The sequence below is a fragment of the Octopus bimaculoides genome, chromosome Z, assembly GCF_046866305.1.
Source record: "Octopus bimaculoides isolate indiv1 chromosome Z, ASM4686630v1, whole genome shotgun sequence".
Taxonomy (NCBI): Eukaryota; Metazoa; Mollusca; class Cephalopoda; order Octopoda; family Octopodidae; genus Octopus; species Octopus bimaculoides.
In genome coordinates, this window is record NC_142944.1 from 4,388,530 (window position 1) to 4,408,511 (window position 19,982).

The following is a 19,982-nucleotide window of genomic DNA, read 5'->3' on the forward strand; positions in this document are numbered from 1 at the left end:
TAAGCGATTACTGTGTACTGACTCAAGAAAATAGTCTAAAAGGAGAGCATATAAGTCTTCAATGAGAAAAAAAGTGGGTATTAGTACAAGGACCAACTCAAAACAACTCTGAAAGCCAATGGACTTGAGCCTAAATTATTTGAAACACAAACTCAAGACTGTACCAACTGGTAGTGTTCCATCAACATTGGAACCAAAAACTTCAAAGCTACCAGAAGAGAAAAGAAAGAAATCAAATGACAGGAAAAAAAGGCATGACAGAATCAACTCACGAGGATTAAGTGAACCCTGATTCCAATAGATCCTCTAACACCTATCTTTATAGGAATATATATTGCCTCCCAGCCATTGTTTACAGAGAAATTGAAAATATTTTGGCTAAAATCCTCACTCAAGTATATTCCTGTTAAATTATAAATTAGACCTAAATGTAACTAATTAAGAATTTCTAAAGGATCTTTGTCTGTGATTGGCTCTCACTCTTTATTCCATCACACAAATACATTTATAATTTATCTGTAATTATGATCTGTTGTGAAGGTATGTAGCTAAGTGGTTAGAGTATTTGGCTCATGATCATGAGGTTGTCAGTTCAATTCCTGGCAGTGCAGTGTGTCCTTCACTGTATCTGGCCCAAATATTATCCATGTTTTATATTCAAACTGACCAGATCTGTCTTTTCACACCTAACTTACAATGTCATTCTAAAAAATAAGCAATCACATCATCAAAATCTTGAAGCTACGAGATAACATGATCAATTCAAAATCATCATCATCATCATCATCATTTAACGTCCGCTTTCCATGCTGGCATGGGTTGGACGGTTTGACTGAGGTCTAGAAAGCCAGTGGCTGCACCAGGCTCCAATCTGATTAGGCAGAGTTTCTAAAGCTGGATGCCCTTCCTAATGCCAACCACTCCGAGAGTGTAGTGGGTGCTTTTTACGTGCCACCGGCACAGGAGCCAGTCAGGGACAACTGGCAAATAATCATCATGTTTGATAGAGAAAGCTGAATGCTAAAAGGCTAATCTCTTAACACTGTTTTACTTAACCTCCAATTATTTTTCTATAGAATATCAAAAGAGATATTCTATTAATTGTTGGTGCCATCCTAATCAACTTACAACATGGCTATAAGTTTAGTCAATGTCATCAACTTTTGGAAATTGTTACTCTGAAAGAATAACCACATTTACTCATTGGTTTAGCCTGAAGACAGTGCTGCTATTAGCAGAAAAGATATCATGGTACTTTTCAAAGATGGGCGAGTGTCTTCTACTATAGCTTTGGCCTGACTTAAGCTTTGTGAGTGGATTTGGTAGATGGAAACTGGAAGAAGCCTGTCATGTGTATCTGTGTGTGTGTGTGTATGTTTGTTGGTTTGTTTGTGTTTGTCCCTCATCATTACTTGACATCAGTGTTGGTTTGTTTATGTCCCCATAATTTAGTGGTTCAGCAAAAGACAACAACAAAATAAGTACCAGACTTAAGAATAAGTTCTGGAATCCATTTGTTTGACTAAAACCCTTCAAGGCAGACCTGTAGCATGGCTGCAGTTCAGTGACTGAAACAAATAAAGACGAAGGAAAGAGAAAAAAATTCTGCTGTTTTTTTTTGTTTTTGTTTTTCAATCAGATAAAAGAGAAACAATGAAAGCCTTCACCCAACTTTTTAAAAACATTTCGTTTTTAACTTGTTTCTGAGTTTCAGTAGTTTAATCAACATTTCATCCCTGTTTGTATCCATAGATGAGTCCAAGTCTAATACTGTATGTATGTAAACATTTACTCTTCATTTGAATGTATAGCATCTCAATTTCTGAGGTGTCGGCCATCTTGGAAGAGATGACATCAAGAAAAAAGCAGTCTCACTTAGCAAACAAAATGATTCAAGATGATTCACATAACAGATTTAAGCGACATCATTTAGAGAAGAAAACCATATCAGATCAAACATGATGCCAAACAGCTCTGGCACATGGAATTATTGAACTGATCCCAAAACAGACGTTGATCTACAAAGAGTTTAACAATGGGCTTGAATCTACTTATTTTAAGGATTACTATCACATATTAAAGGTTATCTTTGATAAATGTTTTTGTCTGATCTAAATTAATAGGAGTCTTATCAAAATAAAATATAGATCAGATCTACAGCAGCATGTTGTGTCCTTGAGCAAGACACCCTATTATTTCACATTGCTCCAGTCCACTCAGTTACCAAAACTGAGTTGTACGCATAATTCAAAGGACCAACCTTGTCACATTCTATGTCATGCTGAATCTCCCTGAAGCTATTTGGCAGTGTACAACCAAACCAGATCTGATAACACTAACAAGAACAACCTTCTAATTTTTGCTATGATCCTTAACTTTATTTAGTAATGTTTTAGTATAAGAGTATGAACTGTTCAGAAATGTGTAGCAGCAGCACCATCACCGCTGCCACCACTGAATCCCCCCCACCAACCATACATTAATAAGTTTATTGGTGACAATTTCATATAATTGTTCACCATGTTTTACATGTCAGCATTTGAAGCAAACCATTGGAGTCTGCTTTTAATTATAGTTTGAAAACAATCTATACCACTAAAGTGCAAAGTGAAGATATGAGAGAGCAGTACACACACACACACACACACACACACACACACACACACACACACACACACACACACACACACACACACACAGAGTCATGGCCAAAGGTTTCGGACATATTTTCGTATACATGATGTACAAGCTTCTGTTTATTAAAAGTAATTTGTCCTAGAATTATTTTTTTGATTTTGTCTATTTTTTTCTTCTAGATATATTTTTCTACTCTAGGCACAAGGGCCGAAATTTTTGGAGAGAGGTCAGTTGATTAGATTGACTCCAGTACACAACTGGTACTTAATTCATTGATCCCGAAAGGATGAAAGGCAATATCTTCTAGATATTGAACCATTGGATCAATTATGTAAGTATAGCTCTACATTGTATATATTTCAATCGAATTATACTTAGGTATAACAATTAAAATTTTTTTTAAATGTTCCAAACTTTTGTTCACAACTGTATATCATATCAGGACAATTACCCACATAGGATAATCCCCCCTAGGACAATTACCCCCTCTCCAATATATTAAAAAGTTTTAAATCATCATCTGTTATCCTCAGGGGATTATTGTCCATAGTGGGTAAATGTCCTAGACTTCTGTATATATCTGAGTAAGGTAAAGGATTCGTGGTTGAAATACAGCAGTCTTTATCACTGCTACACAAAATATCCCATTTCCAGACATCAGTTAGATCTCATTATTCACATCATTTCCTCAAAAAGCATTCCTAACTCTTAGATTGCTTAGCAGGAATCTCCCAGCTGATGTAATACACCAACAAGAGAGAGGTATAATTCTGAAAACTATAAATAGAATTTGCAGGACAGATTTTTCATATTTAAGCATAGCACACTTCTCACATTCATCAAAACTTGTGATAGGAATCTTCCAACTTACAATAGCAACTTTGTGGAGTAAGCTAGGGTGTATAATTAACATAAACGATGCAGTATATTACTATATATAGTAATAATGTTTATTTTATCAATCCATAGAAAGTATATTTACCACCAGCAGCATCTAAACTGAAAATATGAAATGACAAAGAATGCAAACATTATCAGTTTTGCCAATCTATCTTCCTAAAACTACCTAAAATTTGCACTGAGTTTTAACTTTGGCACACAATCTCTAATTTTGGGGAAAGGATATAACCCAACCCTCAGCCATTCCACTCATTATGTGCCTGGTTCTTATTTTATTGACACTCCCCCACCCACATCCAACCTTTCTTATCATCAGAACATAAAAGGATATTACTACGGCACTCCGTCGTTTACGAAGACAAGGGTCCCAGCTGATACAATCAGTGGAACAGCTTGCTTGTAAAATTAATGTGTAAGCGGCTGAGCACTCCACAGAGTGTGACAAGGCTGACCCTTTAAATTACAGGCACAACAGAAACAGGAAGAAAGAGTGAGAGAAAGTTGTGGTGAAAGAGTACAGCAGGGTTCGCCAGAGTTCGTAGTACCTGTATTTCAAAAGCCAGCCTTGTCACACTCTGTGTCATGATGAATCTCCCTGAGAATTACGTTATGGGTATATGTGTTTGTGGGGTGCTCAGCCACTTGCACGTTAATTTCATGAGCAGGCTGTTCCGTTGGTCAGATCAACTGGAACCCTCATCACTGTAACCAATGAAGTGGCAGGCCTGAAGCCATTTTCTAGCAATGGGTATAAAATTCAATTGTAATGGCCCCAAAAGAAAAGGAAAGTCAGTGTTTACATTAGCAAATTATCATCTTTTTCAAATGAACAATATTTGTCAATAGGGACCCTGTTTACTTTTTTTATATTTAATATTTGTAACATCCATGTCTTATAGTTGTCTACAGTCACATACGCAGCTTGGTGGAAACATGAACAACAAAAGGCAGATGATAAAGTAGGAATTGAATTTAGTGTGCGAGTTTGGTTTTACTTATCAAACATAAAGCCACATAGAAAGAAGCTTCAGCTTTAGAAAGAAAAATTCAAATGCAAAATAAAAATGAACAATGAGCGGAGTTTTGGAATAAATAGATCACTGATCTGGCTATAACTTGCTTATTAACTTTTTCAAGAATTCTAGATTTCTATGTTTTGAAAAAATCAAGATTCTATAGAAAAAAAATGTTCAAGATGTCGAAGTTTTAAAACCCTCCTCCCTGTAATCTTTTCATTTTTGACTTCCTTTGCATTTTTGAAACAGTGAAAAAAAAAAAAGATATTTCAGAAAAAAGTCAAGAATGAAAAAATGTTATATTTTCTCACAACAACACAAAGTATAGTAAACTGCTTAATTTTTATTTTGAAATTGATAACATTTACTATTTGTTTTATTTTGAAAAAGAAAGTCTGTTTCAGACAGTAAAAGCTCTGAAACATTTTCGTTTAAATCAAACTAATTTGTTGTCAAATTAAGACAATAACATGAAAGATGGAAAATAAAAATAGAAAATATGTCAGATATTTTAGTCAAATTCATAACAATTCATTTATAAATTTTCTTTTTTCAAATGCAATGACTTATTTGTAAAAATGTTTTTGTTGAAATCCAAGAAATTGAAAGCAAATGATAACATTGGATAATAATGTTTATTCCAAATGATTGTTAATGCCATAATTCCAATGTCTTTATGAACAAAAAAAATTCATGTTGTCAAATATCCTAGAGTTAAGCATTTGAAATTGAAATATTTCAAAATGAAAAATATACAATACATTGTGTGCATTATTTACATTATTTACATTTGACGGATATTTGTCCTCATCTCGTTTGTTGTTAACACAACATTTCAACTGATATACCCTCCAGCCTTCATCAGGTGTCTTGGGGAAATTTCGAACCTGGGTTCTCATTCCTAAGGTATTTTTCGATGTTATTATTATTATTCAGGTCACTGCCTGGAATCGAACTTGGAATCTTGTGGTCAGTAGCCTGCACTCTTAACCCCAAGATTCTGAGTTCGATTCCAGGCAGTGATCTGAATAATAATAATAATAATAATAATCATAATAATATCTTTGAAAAATACATTAGGAATGAGAACCCAGGTTTGAAATTTCCCCAAGACACCTGATGAAGGCTGGAGGGTATATCAGCGAAACGTTGTGTTAACAACAAACCAGATGAAGACAAATATCCATCAAATGTAAATAATTCCTCATCTCTTAAATATAGAACTGAACATACATTGTGTGACTTTCATTTTCTTTTATTTTTATTTGAAAGCATCAAAAACATTTGTGGCAGAGTTGTTATAATTGTTGTAAGAAGTGAGGATAAAATAAATAAAAATTTTTTTTTTTTCAATTGTTGTAGTCTTCCATGTTAGAAATATATAAATTCAAAGAAATTTTCAAAAAAAAAAAAAATGTTAAAGGCCAGTTAAGTGATGTGTTTGTTCCACAGCACTGCTGGATAAAGATCAAAGCTACCGGAAATAGCAACCAAAAAATCTATGGAATTTATTTAAAAATTATTATGGCAGATCATATAATGCTAAGTGTTAAATGAAAATGAAACTATTAGTGAGATACTATAAACAAAACTATTCTTGTATGGAATTTAGAATAGTCAGGCACCAAATTCAAGGAATTGTAGTAGAATGTTAAATTTTCAGAACTTCATTTAGAATTATCTCCCTCTTTCTATCAATAATATTCTTGCATCACACTGGCTGGATTCCTTTCATAAATACTTGATTATTATTACCTTAATAATTCTAATAACAATGCTAATTGCTGTAACATTAAAAAAGGTTCTTAAGAGATACTTTTAGGAACTTGATTAAATGGATGTTGAATGAGTGGTAGGGTTAATTCTGGGTGCGTTGTTACCCATATCAAAACCAAGTTCATTTGATGTTTTCAAGGAAACCATTTATTTACAGAAATATAAACAGAGGCTTCTGCCAAGAATAAGCTGCATGCCAGAAGCATCTAGATAAACCTTTATTACTAGAGATATGACCACATACTTGCTAGGAATAATAGCTATGTCTTCATGTTGTGAGAGGCAAGAAAATTCTGTGTTCATTGTAGACAAATGATTTCTTTTTAACCTGGGGTTGAGTAGTGACCAAGAAACGTTTTTTTCTTATGAACTTCTGCTGCTTCTGTCTAATGTGTGGCATGCATCTCAATTTATAGCTATGTTTTGGTGAAAAACTCATGGAAATTTCCATTCAAAGTCATATGATTGAATGATTGTAGCTAAAATACTATTGGCAAACAATTAAGTCAAGCTAATCCTATGTGTCAAAGCTGTTGTTCGTTACTGAGCTGCAATCTTTCTTGTCTACTAAAGTGTTAGGAGTGGCATGAGAATAAACCACTAAAAATTGGACAGGCTAACAAATGTAAAAATCTTGGTGAAATTTTACAATAGCTGGTCATCAAGGTCCCATATTTCATGGGAAAGGAAAATTATATGAACCTGGGTGCAATATGTAAAAAATTGCTCTGTAGAATTGTAATTTCTGTTGTATGAATACTAAAAAAATACCCTTTTCTTTTCCTGTGAGATATGAGTCTTTGAGGGAATGCTATTCTAAAACTCCAAAATCTTGATTAGATTACTGCCACCATCAAGTGACAATATCTTTTCAGTGTGTATACTGATTAATTCCTAATTGTTCAATCTGACAATTTAAAAGTATGAGTCAACCAACAGTAAAATGTTATATGGAGAAATTCTTATCATCAGCAACAATACCAATGTTCGCACCACATCCCATGTCACAACAATGGCAAATGATATACCTGCAAGAAAGCAGGCAACCAGACTTAGACATTTCTTGAAAATCAGCCACCAAAAGCTACACAAAGAAGACAGAAACACAAAACGAATAGCAGGTACCTTTGATCTAGACCATGGATCTGATTCCTTTCCTACAACAGAAACAGAAAAGGAAACAAAGAAACCTAAAATCTCAAAGACCTAAGGACCAGACTGAATCACATCCATACACTTTAAATACCTACAGCCTGCAGGGGTCACTGAATTCACTAACCCTAACCGCTTTGCTTAGAAAATTGTTAAATTCCCATAATCTGGAAGCTGGATAAAACTGTTGCAATTCTAAAGTCCAACAAATGCCCAAGTATCATCATACAAACCCATCACCTTCCTATGCACATTTTCAGAAGTTCTAAGAAAACTAATCTTTTTACATCACTTCCACACATTTTCTGCTCACCAAGTCACAATATGGATTCAGACTGCTACATTTAGCCACCCATTACAAACAAATTTAACACAAAAAATACATGGTTGTTATAATAATGGACAGAAAAAAAACAAACAAACACAATATGTTTTAATTCTTATTAACATTAATCAACAAAGCCTTCAACTCCATTCTCTGCTCTCCATTCATAAAAAAAAAAAAAGAAAGAAAAAGAACAGAAAACGTACTGAACATTCCCTTAATGTCTTAGCATTCAGAATTCTTTGTCAAATATACGGTTCATTTACTTACACTGTCTTGATTTAATCACACATTATCTTGTAGCTTCAAGATTTCAATGCTGTGATTGTATATTTTTAGAATGATATTGTAGGGTAGGTGTGGTCAGTTTAAACATAAAACAAGTAGAATATTTGGGCCAGATATGGTGGGATTAAATGGTAATGGGTTAAGCAACAACACGATTAGTCCGGTTAGTAAACTAGATGTCAGACAGCCAAACTTATGCCAAGCACAAGAACAACAATACTTGCAGATCCTATAATTTCTTTAGTGAAGAACCACAAGGATCATCCTTTCATTTTGCACCCATTCATCATTATCGTCGTTTAATGTCCGCTTTCCATGCTAGCATGGGTTGGACGATTTGACTGAGGACTGGTGAACCGGATGGCTACACCAGGCTCCAATCTGATCTGGCAGAGTTTCTACAGCTGGATGCCCTTCCTAATGCCAACCACAGCGAGCTGGCAGAAATGTTATCATGCCGAGTGAAATGCTCAGCGGTATTTTGTCTGTCTTTATGTTCTGAGTTCAAACTCCGCCAGGGTCAACTTTGCCTTTCATCTTTTCAGGGTCAATAAATTAAGTACCAGTTGCGCACTGGGGTCAGTCTAATCGACTGGCCTCTCCCCCAAAATTTCGGGCCTTGTGCCTAGAGTAGAAAAGATTATTTCAGCCTATAACTTAATGACATTTTCAATACTCCACACAAAACATACAAATTGTCTCATACAATGATGACATTACACACACACACACATCTTCCTGCAATTCTCCAGAAATTGCTGCATTAACCAAATTCACCATCTCCTTCTCACTAATAATTCCTTCATCTCCTTTTTAATAATTCTTTCTAATTTTTGGCACAAGACCAGCAATTCTAGTGGAGGGCACAAGTGGATTATATAAACCTCAGTGCTTGACCAGTGCTCATTTTACGAATATCAAAAGGTAAATTTGACCTTAGTGGCATTTTGCACTCAGAAGATAAAAAGGCCCAAGAAATACCATTCAGCATTTTGTCCAACATGCTAGCAATTTTACCTGGTCACCACTTTAATAATAATAATAATAACCGTTTCTACTATAAAGACAAGACTTGAAATTTTGAGGGGAGGGGACTAGTTGATGTCATTGAGATCCGATCTTGACTGGTACTTATTATATCAACCCTGAAAGGACGAAAGGCAAATTCAAAAATTCAACCTTGGTGGAATTTGAACCAAGAATGTAAAGGCAGGTGAAATACTGTGAAGCATTTTGCCAGGTATGCTAACGATTCTGCCAGTTTGTCAATGACGATGATGGTGGTGGTGGTGATGGTGGTGGTGATGGTGGTGGCAGTGGCGGCGAGGAGGAGGAAGAGGAGCGGGCAAATTTTTGGAACAGCTTCCTTTGGAAGTCCTACACTCAAGGGGAAGGTAAAAAAGGGAGAGGGAAAAACCGAAATTTTTGGAAGAAAATTGTTTTGAATTGTTCAGGATTCTGTTGCATGAAACACAGAAATACTTTAAGACAACATTAAAAAAAACCCCAAAACACTACTCCTTTTTATCCTCTTGATATAAAGGTTTTGAGGACAACTATTCAAAAAGTTCTCCATAGACTAGTATTTTATTTATCAATGAGAAGTCAAAAGACATGATTTCTACCAACCCTCATAAGAAATAACATAGAACACCACAGAAGACAATATACTAAAAGTTACAACTTCCTCACAACCTCCATAAAAACAAACAAACAAAACTAATACAAAAAACGTGCAAACATAAGAGCGAAATATGTAAAAAAAAATATAACGGAGTACAAACAAGACATTAAATTCATCATGATATATCAATCCTACCCTGTACCCCCACTATCTCTCCGTAACAAAACCACAATAAACTTCAAAGAATAAAAGGATCGCACGCTATGCACCGTAAGAATTTATACACACGCACGCACCGAAGCATTAACATAAAAATGTAAAGCCACCTGGATATACAGAAAGCTGAGTTTGATGTTTAACGAATTGTAATGCTTGCAGTCTCTGTCACAGCATTAAAAACCACGTCCAAAAACCCGTTCACACACACATTCAAACACCTTTAAAAAAAACATTTATCCCTCTCTTAGCCTGAACAAAGCATAAAAGCTGGGTGATTTATATCTGGAAATAGCAGCGATATTAATAGAGTCACTGGCCACGAACACTCTACAAAGATGCACATCACTGAATAGTAAGGGTTGGGAAATGACAACTGTTATGCTCTGATTGAGTCAACTTTTCTCACTTTGGTGGAATTCTGGTTTAGGCACCTCGTATAATCCCTCATAACTTTTTTCTATTTACTCTTTTACTTGTTTCAGTCATTTGACTGCGGCCATGCTGGAGCACTACCTTTAGTTGAGCAAATCGACCCCAGGACTTATTCTTTGTAAGCCTAATACTTATTCTATCGGGGACGTAAACACACCAGCATCGGTTGTCAAGCGTTGTTGAGGGGACAAACACAGACACACAAACATACACACGCACTTATATATATATATATATATATATATATATATATACGACGGGCTTCTTTCAGTTTCTGTCTACAAAATCCACTCACAAGGCTTTGGTCGGCCTGAGGCTACAGTAGAAGACACTTGCCCAAGGTGCCACGCAGTGGGACTGAACTCGGAACCATGTGGTTGGTAAGCAAGCTAGGGGGAATTTTCAGAAAACTTTTGCGAATTTGTATTCTACACGCGGGAATTCATACGATTATTAAAAACGAAATTTTTTTAAAGCGTCCCTCTAACTACGAATCTTAAAATTTCCACCTTTTCGAATTTTTTTCTCTCCGAGTTTAAAATACGACAAATTCTAACATTGAACCACTTTGAAGTGCATCAGTATTCCATTAAATATGTTTATGGGGAGAAAAAAAAATATTGAAAAACATTAATCCATGTCTGAGTGGCAAAGAAACTAGGAAGGTATCAGGTAGTCGTGGGAAGTGCTAAAACACCAGCTACGTCGCCCTTAAATCACACATACAATTTTTTTTTTCACAATCGTGTGAATTCCCGTGTTTAGAACACAAATTCGCAAAATTTTACTGAAAATTCCCCCCAAATAAAAAAAAATTTTTGGGAAGTCATATGGAGTGCTTAAAAGAGAATTCCACCCCGAGTTCAACTGTGAACACAATAACACGACGTGATATTAGCGGAGTGAATAGAGCGCGATTTGTGCATTTTAAGATATGTTTAAGGGAGGGGACAACTGGTCAATGCACAGGACGGGCAAAGCAAATGCTATACTACAGGGTGTCCACAAAGTTTGGGTACATGGGGATTAACACATACTTTAAGAAATTATTATTTCTTATATTTAATTGTTTATGTTATGAGTTTATTTACTCTATGTACCCAGACCTTGTGGACATCCTGTATTGTGTAGTCATCACCATAAATTACGGGTGTACAGAAATAAACAGGATAGTGGAGTGAGAGCAACATGCACAGATTAACACACTGCACTCCATAGACTCTTCCCTGCATGTCACAGTGTAGTGCAGTACGGTCTTTGTTTCAAACGGTGAACTTATTTAACAAGGAAGCTAGTTATGTATGTGGTGACTCATCGTTCGGTTGACCGATCTGGATGCCATATAACTCAGCCAAGGCTACACAACAACAACGAACCGTTGCTAAAAGCAACAACCTACTTTCTCAAAAAGAGATAAACCATTTGGGCTAACGCTCCACTTTCACCTTGTCAAACTGGTGATATGTGTTGGGTGTGCGTATAAGGTACAGCCTTGCCTCGCCGTGTCACGTTGATTCTACCCAAGAATTACGTTTAATCAGACTCTTCGCACACTAATTCAATGAATGGCGTGTCTGTCTGGTCGAACAGCCAATGGATGCATGCACATCGCAATCGACAGGTGAATCCATCACACAGGCATTATTGCATTATATCCTGGCACTCCGTCGTTTACGAAGACGAGGGTTCTAGTTGATCCAATCAATGGAGCAGCCTACTCGTGAAATTAATGTGCAAGTGGCTGAGCACACCACAGACACGTGTACCCAATTACAAGCACAACAGAAACAGGAAGTTAGAGTGAGAGAATGTTGTGATGGAAGAGTACAGCAGGGTTCGCCACCATCCCCTGCCGGAGCCTCGTGGAGCTTTTAGGTGTTTTCGCTCAATAAACACCCACAACGCCCGGTCTGGGAATCGAAACCGCGAGTCCCCTGCACTAACCACTGGGTGCCTAGAGAAAAATCGTCGGTGATAGAGACTGTCAATCACAGCCCCTGCACCACTTAGATGGTATTCCTTATGCTTAGGTAGGGACCTACAACATAGGATGTCATTTACCTCCACTTTGGTAAGCTTTACACCAGTGACACAACTATTTTTTTTTTTTTTTTTTTATCTACTGACCCCTTTGTTCACTATATTATTCTGGTGGACTCGCATAGCCATTCGATATTTAAAAACTAATTTTGTACACACGTCCATAAATATTTCGTACCTCGCTGTGAAATAATTTTTTTCTACCTTTTTTCGAGTGCATTCAACGTATCTGACCTCCAAACCCGCCGCAAACCACTTCTTTCCGGAAAAGAAAGGGGGAGGGGTGGTGGGAACCTCGGAGTTTTGTTTCGCCGTTTTTTTTTTTCCAGGTTATTTCGCATGCTTTCAACGAATGTGACATCGAAATCACGCGTAAACAGCTCCTTTCCACATAAAAGGATAGATTTGGCTGGTATTTCTAGCACGTCCTGCTACCACGAAACAGCTTTTTGCAATGAAGGACCCGCCGATATTTCGCAGTGAAAATATCAAGATGGGGAAGATGTGAGATTCATCGAAAGCATGCGAAAGAACCTGGAAAAGAAAAAAACAAAAACTTGTGAACGGGTCCTTTACGAAATATTTACCGAAACGTGTTTCTTGCAATAGACACATTTACATTAAAACATTTTATAGATCCTTGAAACACTATTGGGGATCCCCAGTTTACCTTTTGCCAACGTAGACTCCCAAAAATCTTATATAGATCCCCCAAAAGCCATATGGACCCCGGTTGAAGAACCTCTGATTTAGACAAAGCCACCCGTAGCATTCTGCTGATTATATTATCCAACACTGGAATCCATGGAAAGGTACTGTAGTGGCAGGGACGGATCCAAGGAGGGCGTGGTGGCCTGAGAGGAACGTACCCCACTCAAGAAAAGAAGTGCGCCATTCTAAATAATGTTATTACGCCCTTTTATCCTGGAATTGTATTCCCTTTTGACCTGTGCCCTCTCTTCGAAAGATTTCTGGGACCGCGCCTGAGTGAATTAAATGTTTCCTGACAACCAAAACTCAACATATGATCGATGGAATTTATTCAAGACCAGCAAAAGTCAGTGGTGTCCCACCCCCCGCCACAACCACCCAGAGTACTGAGTCGAGTACACTACGATTCGTTATTTACAAAAACGACAGTGAAAATGCCTTAACAGCAAAATAAAAAATCTTTGCAGATGACTCTAAGCTCCAGAAAATCATCAAAAGCGTATGTAACCAAAATGAACGCCTAACCGATTCTGATGCTCTCGTGCATGAGCGAAAAAAAATACTGCGGGTGTGTTGGGGCACCGCCTTTGAAAGGATGGGTCAAATAATTCACCCCAGTACTCATTTTAAGTTTGGTACTTATTCTATCGGCCTTTTTTTTTTATTTCGTTGCCGAGTAGCTAAGTTACAGAGACATAAACAAACCAACACCGTTTTTGTCAAGCAGTAGTGGGGTAAACAACAAACATAAAGGCACATCTCTCTCTCTCTATCATATATATATATATATATATATATATATATATATATATATATATATATATATATATATATTATACTGGGATATAGTAAAAGACACTTGTCTTCTCCCCAAGTCCGACATCCACCTACGAAAAAATGTTATCACTAATCGGAATTTATATCATCTGGAATGCATCCATTTATAGAAATTTCATTAAAAATTACCCATTTATCTGAAAGTTACAGGGAAAAAAATCATCGGCGAGGGTACATTGTCTTGATATACCCACACATACGTAAATACATACACACTACACACACACACACGTGTATATATATGTGTGTGTGTGTGTATATATGTATGTATACACACACATTATGTATATAATAGATACATAGACTAGCAAAATAATTCTACAACGAAAATGAGCAACGAAAAAAAAAAAAATGCTTCAAGTCTATGATAAAAAAAAATGAATTAGATTTATTTAAAAATGAAGAACTTTGCCGGCTGCTAAACGAAATGAAACTAACTACAGTTTGACATAGTGAAAGTGGAGCGTTATATTCTGACGTTATTTATAGATTACCATTGGACAGTCGTGGTTGGAACACTCTTTGGATTGATTTAATATTTCTTAGAAAACGTCTTCAATGATGCGACTGGAATTATAATTAAAAAGTTTGAACTGGAGTTGATCGATATGCCACGTGCTCATTACTCTCAAATTTTGTCTTAAACTCTCTTTTCTTATAAGGAATAATAATTCCACAGCTGTGTAAAGTACCACTAAATCTACTTAGCGACAGTCGATGTGTCACTTTTTCTTTTAGACAGTTCTGAGAATTATTTATAATTAAATTCGTGTTGTTTAGCCGCCAGACTTATAATGAAAAGCTTTCTAGCTGTGACCATCGCGTCTTTATAATTTAAATCTAATTGGACTTCTAGTTTTTTTTGAGTTTTTTTTAAAGAGTAGAGTGTGGTTTGAAAGACGTTATTTGTAGCATACCAAGCGTTAACGGCTCTGTGTAATTTTAGCTATAGTCATACGAAGAGCTGTAATTATTTGTAGCGCTAAGTCATAATTAATCTTGAATTCCTCCCATCTACCCTACGGCACGAGTATTTTTACTTTATCCAGGAATTATCGGATATTCTAACTACATAGAAGTCCGGAAACAAACTGAACAAAAGAACAGATATTTATTAATTGTTGCTTTCTCGCACATTCATCGTTTTAAGTAGATGTGTTTTATTTTTCTTTCTCTCTTCTTTTCCTATTTTGCCTAATTCAGAAACAAAGAAAAATTCGCGTATAACATTTTCATACACCCGAATTGAACAAAAACAATACCGAAACCATAGTAATTTACGTTTTGAGTTAAAACCAGAAATATTTATATAATTATTACCCCCTTTTGTGGGTATTTAAAAAATATATATATTGTTAGCAATTATCAACGTCATGAATATGTTGTGGGCTATGAAACGTAACATTATAGACAGCTTTGTGCTGTTCACGAAGGTGCGCTTATAAATAAAACAAAAAAAAAAAAGAAAACGAAGATCTTAGCAATTAATTCTTACAAACGGAAATATTTACCATTGGAAATTGTTCGGTTAGTAGTATATACGACGGACAGAAGTTTTGCAGCCATGGTTGCTGGAAATTTTCTAAATACTATTGTAATTTATTTTTGACGATATTAGTTGCAAAACGGATATTTGATAAAGCTCTAGTGTTTGTTTTGGATATCACTAAGAGGCTAGGCGTTGGTTTGGCTAGAGATTGACATATAATAAGCACTCAGAACAAAATAAAGAAAACTAAATATAATAATGGGTGAATTAAAAAGATATTTAAAAATTAATGTTATTAATTTTTCATAAAGTAAATGAGAATGGGAACCTAATAATTAAAAGCCGGTGTATCACACACCCCCTTTTAAAATGTCTTTTGGTTTGGTCCATATCACGTGATTGTTTCACGAAACAAATGTTGCGTTTAAGGAAACGTTGCTACTAACTTTCGCTGCGATTTGTTAACTTGTTTATGTGTATACCTGTATATAAGAGGATGCTAATTAACAAAAAGAATTTTTATTACTTTAAGCAGCTTTTTTTTTTTAATAATAAAAAAAAAGAACGATAGAAAAACGAATGTAATAGTTCTGGTGGATTTTTTCTGTTTGGCTGCAGCTGTGGAAATATCTAAGTTTATTGAAAATTTTAAAATTCGGTGTATTAATGTAGTTTTCCAAACTGAATCTCAGGAGGTATTTCAATTTTTCTAGAAAAATGTTTTAAATAAGGTTATATATAGAGGTTTAAAGTTTGCTAATTTTCATCCACTCAGGAAACAGGATGTGTAAACTGTCATTTTGTATGTGGAGTGTTTTAATATGAAACTATAAATAAATCAAACTGCTTTATGCACGACATAAAACCCTTCATAACTCATAAATTTTTTTGAATTTTCAGAAAATTTTATTGAGCTTGTATTCTATGCTTCGGAATTCATGTGATTATGCAAAACAAAAACAAAAAAAAAAAACAGAATAAATGTGTATGTGTGTGTACACGCATAATTTAAGACTTATTTGGTTGTTATTTGTAGCACATCTCTTGACCAGGATACAAGCAGCAGATGGGCTCAAGCAACAGAACCCAGCGTTAACACACATTGACAAATATATATTTGTCAATGTGTGCTATCTCACAGACAAAAAAGTTCTCATGTTTGGCTTGTTACAATGGAAACAGGCTTGAATGTGTCTGTGGCTTAGAATTGGCTAAAATTACCCAACATTTGCAAACTTTAAAGGCTAATAACTATTGATTCATGGCAAAAATGAATTTTATGGCATTAATTAGCATATAAAGCTACATCATTACACCAAATTTGAAATGAATTTGAACAGAAATTGAAGAGATTGAAAATTGACAGCCAAACAGAAAAGATTTGTTCTGGTTTTATTGCGAAAGAATAGGTACTGGATACCTTAAAAAATCTTAATTCAATGATTTAATTTTAATTCTAATTTAAAGACCAGCACGCTGGCCAAAATACCTAGCAGCATTTCATTCATTTTACACCTGAGTTCAAATTCTGCCGAGGTCGACTTTGTCTTTCATCCTTTTGGGGCTGATGAAATAAGTACCAGTTACACACTGGGGTCAATGCAACTGACTTACCCCTTCCCCACAAACTTTCAGGCCTTGTGTCTATAGCAGAAAGCATTATTATTATTAGTAGTAATAATAGTAATATTTGCAATTAGGTAGTGAGCTGACAATCGTTAACTCTCTGGATCAAATGCTCTGTGGCATTTCGTCCAGCTATACATTCCAAGTTCAAATTCAGCCGAGGTTGATGCGACAAGTACCAGTCAGATACTGGGGAGCAAAGTAATTAATTAGCCTCCCCCTCCTCCTCCAAAATTTCAGGCCATGTGGTTTTAATAGAAAGGGTTTATTAAGCTATGCTCTTCGACATTGAAGAGACTGCCACTATCCTAAAGGTGAACAGAGTAAAAGAAAAAAACTGGTTGGGCATGGAAATGCATCTCCTTGTTCAGATTGAACAAGATAGCATAAATACCATACCCGACGCCATAAACCTGCTGGATGGCAGTAGAATACACATTGCAGTAGAGGGGCGCAGACCAAAGTGCTACCTCTGCAGCAGTGAAAAACACCTAAAAAGAGACTGCCCCATCTACAAGCAAAGAATGGAGGCAGACAAAAACAGAAAATTGCAGCAACAACAACAACAACCAAAAGCCTCCACACCACCAACACCATCACCACCAACACCATCACCACCAGCACCACGAAAAGCGACACCACCATCTCCATCCATCACCAAACCAACACCAACACCAACACCAAGAACCTCCACACCAAAAAAGATAACAGAACCAGCAACAACAGAAATTGTAAAAGAATCTTCACCAGATCCGACAAACATTCCCTTTCCAGATCAGATCAGCTCGGATTGCGCGAACACTGATAGTGAAAAAGGGAAGTGGCAAACTGTACCACCAACAAAAAAACGAAAAAGAAAGACAAAAGAAACAATTGACAAAGAGGGGAGGCGCGAAAAAGGTGAGCTTCCCAACATCATCGGCAACAACAACACACACTCACAACAAATAGCAACACCTTCTCCACTGCAAACACCAGCACTCACACACACCACAAACGTAACAGCCATCAACACAAAAAATGAACACCTATTAGACTTTTTAAAAAACAATACAAATGCAAACACCACAAATTTCATTATACCCCTACACAACGCACCACCAGCACACATACTCACACTAAAAATAACCCAAGAAAACTATAATAAAATAAAAGAAAAGTTTCCGAATGATGTTGGGTCGCTAGGGAGAAGCTTCTCCCAGAGCCTTTATCAAAATTTAGTGGAGACACCCACACGAAAACATAGGGGAGCTACCCCACCAGAAAACAGTAAGTAGAGCCTTTTCTCCTCTAATACTTTCCTTTTTTAAAAAAAAAACATGGTATTTCTCAGAATCGGAAGCATAAACGTGAGAGGCCTCGGGTCGCCTTGGAAACAAGGTCACCTGTTGAACGACCTGAGGCTTTACAGTGTAGATGTAGCAGCCATTAGCGAAACCAGGCTCTCCAACCCGAAGGAACTCGCAGCCCTTTTTGGCGGGTACGAGATTTTCCTATCTCCGTGTCGGCCGGGAGCGGGCGGTGGAGGTACTGCGGTGCTATTTCGGAAAGGCCTAGACTTGAAAATAAGGGCAGTCTTCCTGGATCCGGAAGGTAAGTTGGTGGTCCTGGACGTCGATAGTAGTGATGGCGCTGCTTTCAGACTGCTGGCTGCCTACGCTCCGACAGGAGCAGGGCAGTCGGATTATTTCAAACGTCTGGAGGTTTTCCTAGGTACTTCTCGCACTTTAGTGCTAGTTGGGGACTGGAACGCTGTCCTAGACGAACGTATCGATAGGGTGGGTGCGGGAGCATCTAATAGGAAAGGGGGATGCAAGAGCCTCGCCAACCTGCTCAAACGCTTTCAGCTGTCCGACAGATATCGACTAGACAACCCGAATGTGCCAATGTGGACTTGGACTAATCGCATCGGGTCGTCTAGATCGTACTTAGATAGATTTTTCTGTAGGCCAGCGGATAAGGATAGCATAGGGTGTCCACAATTCAACATAGTCGGCTACACGGACCACAAATTCGTGATCTGTACGGTCGACTTAGATAGGCTCCATAGACAAGGCCCCGGTTACTGGAAGCTAAACACGTCGACAACGGCGTGCAAAGCCTACAGAGACCGGATTAGTTTATTAGTTAAGAGGGCTTTAACCGGGGCAATCATCAACAACAACTGGTGGTTCACCCTGAAGCGGGCAATTAGAGCAGAATCAATTAGGTTTAGTAAGGCTCTAGCTGTAGAACGTAAGAAAACAGAGCGGGATTTAGTTAACAAACTAGACGAGGCTCTTGGGACAGGCATCGCAACCGACGTGTTAGCAGCGAAGTTGGCCCTCGACCAACACTTTGATGACAAGCATGAAGGCTGCGTTGTCAGAGCTAAAGCACTTTCGGTAAGCGGGGAGGGGACTAAGGCCGCTCGATGGGCCCGCGTGGTTCAGACGAAGCGTGGGAACAGAGCGACCATTCGGTCTTTGGTGGACCAGAACGACTGCGAGATTTCGGGACCGAAGCAGATGTGTTCGGCCTTTCAGCAGCACTTTGCTCAATTGTTCGGGACAAACGGTAGGACGGACGACGGAACAGATTTCGGTGTATACCTAGACGGCCTGCCGCAACTCTCGACCAGCGAGGCCGAGTGCTGCGAAGGACCGATATCTGCCTGGGAAGTACGGGAAGCCATGAAAGGCTGCACGAGAGGTAGATCACCGGGTTTGGATGGTCTGCCTTACGAGCTTTATACGTCAATGCCAGACTTGTTTGCGGGCGTCTTGGCAAACGTCTACTGCAACTGGCAACAAAACGGGAGAATTCCTGCTTTTGTTTGTCGGGGAGTGGTGGCTTTGCTAAGAAAGGACCCAAACAAGGGGGACATTATAGGGAACTTTAGGCCCATCACTCTGCTCAACACAGAGTTGA

At 37.3% G+C, this 19,982-nt stretch overlaps 1 protein-coding gene across 1 annotated transcript in view; it reads right to left on the bottom strand.

The window, feature by feature from the left end:
• The window catches only part of LOC106868978 (phosphoenolpyruvate phosphomutase), a 70,370-nt gene extending 54,724 nt beyond the window's left edge, over positions 1 to 15,646 (bottom strand). Inside the window, exon 1 of the mRNA XM_014914461.3 lies at positions 15,469 to 15,646. Within this exon, the coding sequence (XP_014769947.2) occupies positions 15,469 to 15,523 (55 nt within the window). The 5' untranslated portion in view covers positions 15,524 to 15,646. The remainder of the gene's footprint in view (positions 1 to 15,468) is intronic.
• Positions 15,647 to 19,982: the final 4,336 nt, after the last annotated feature.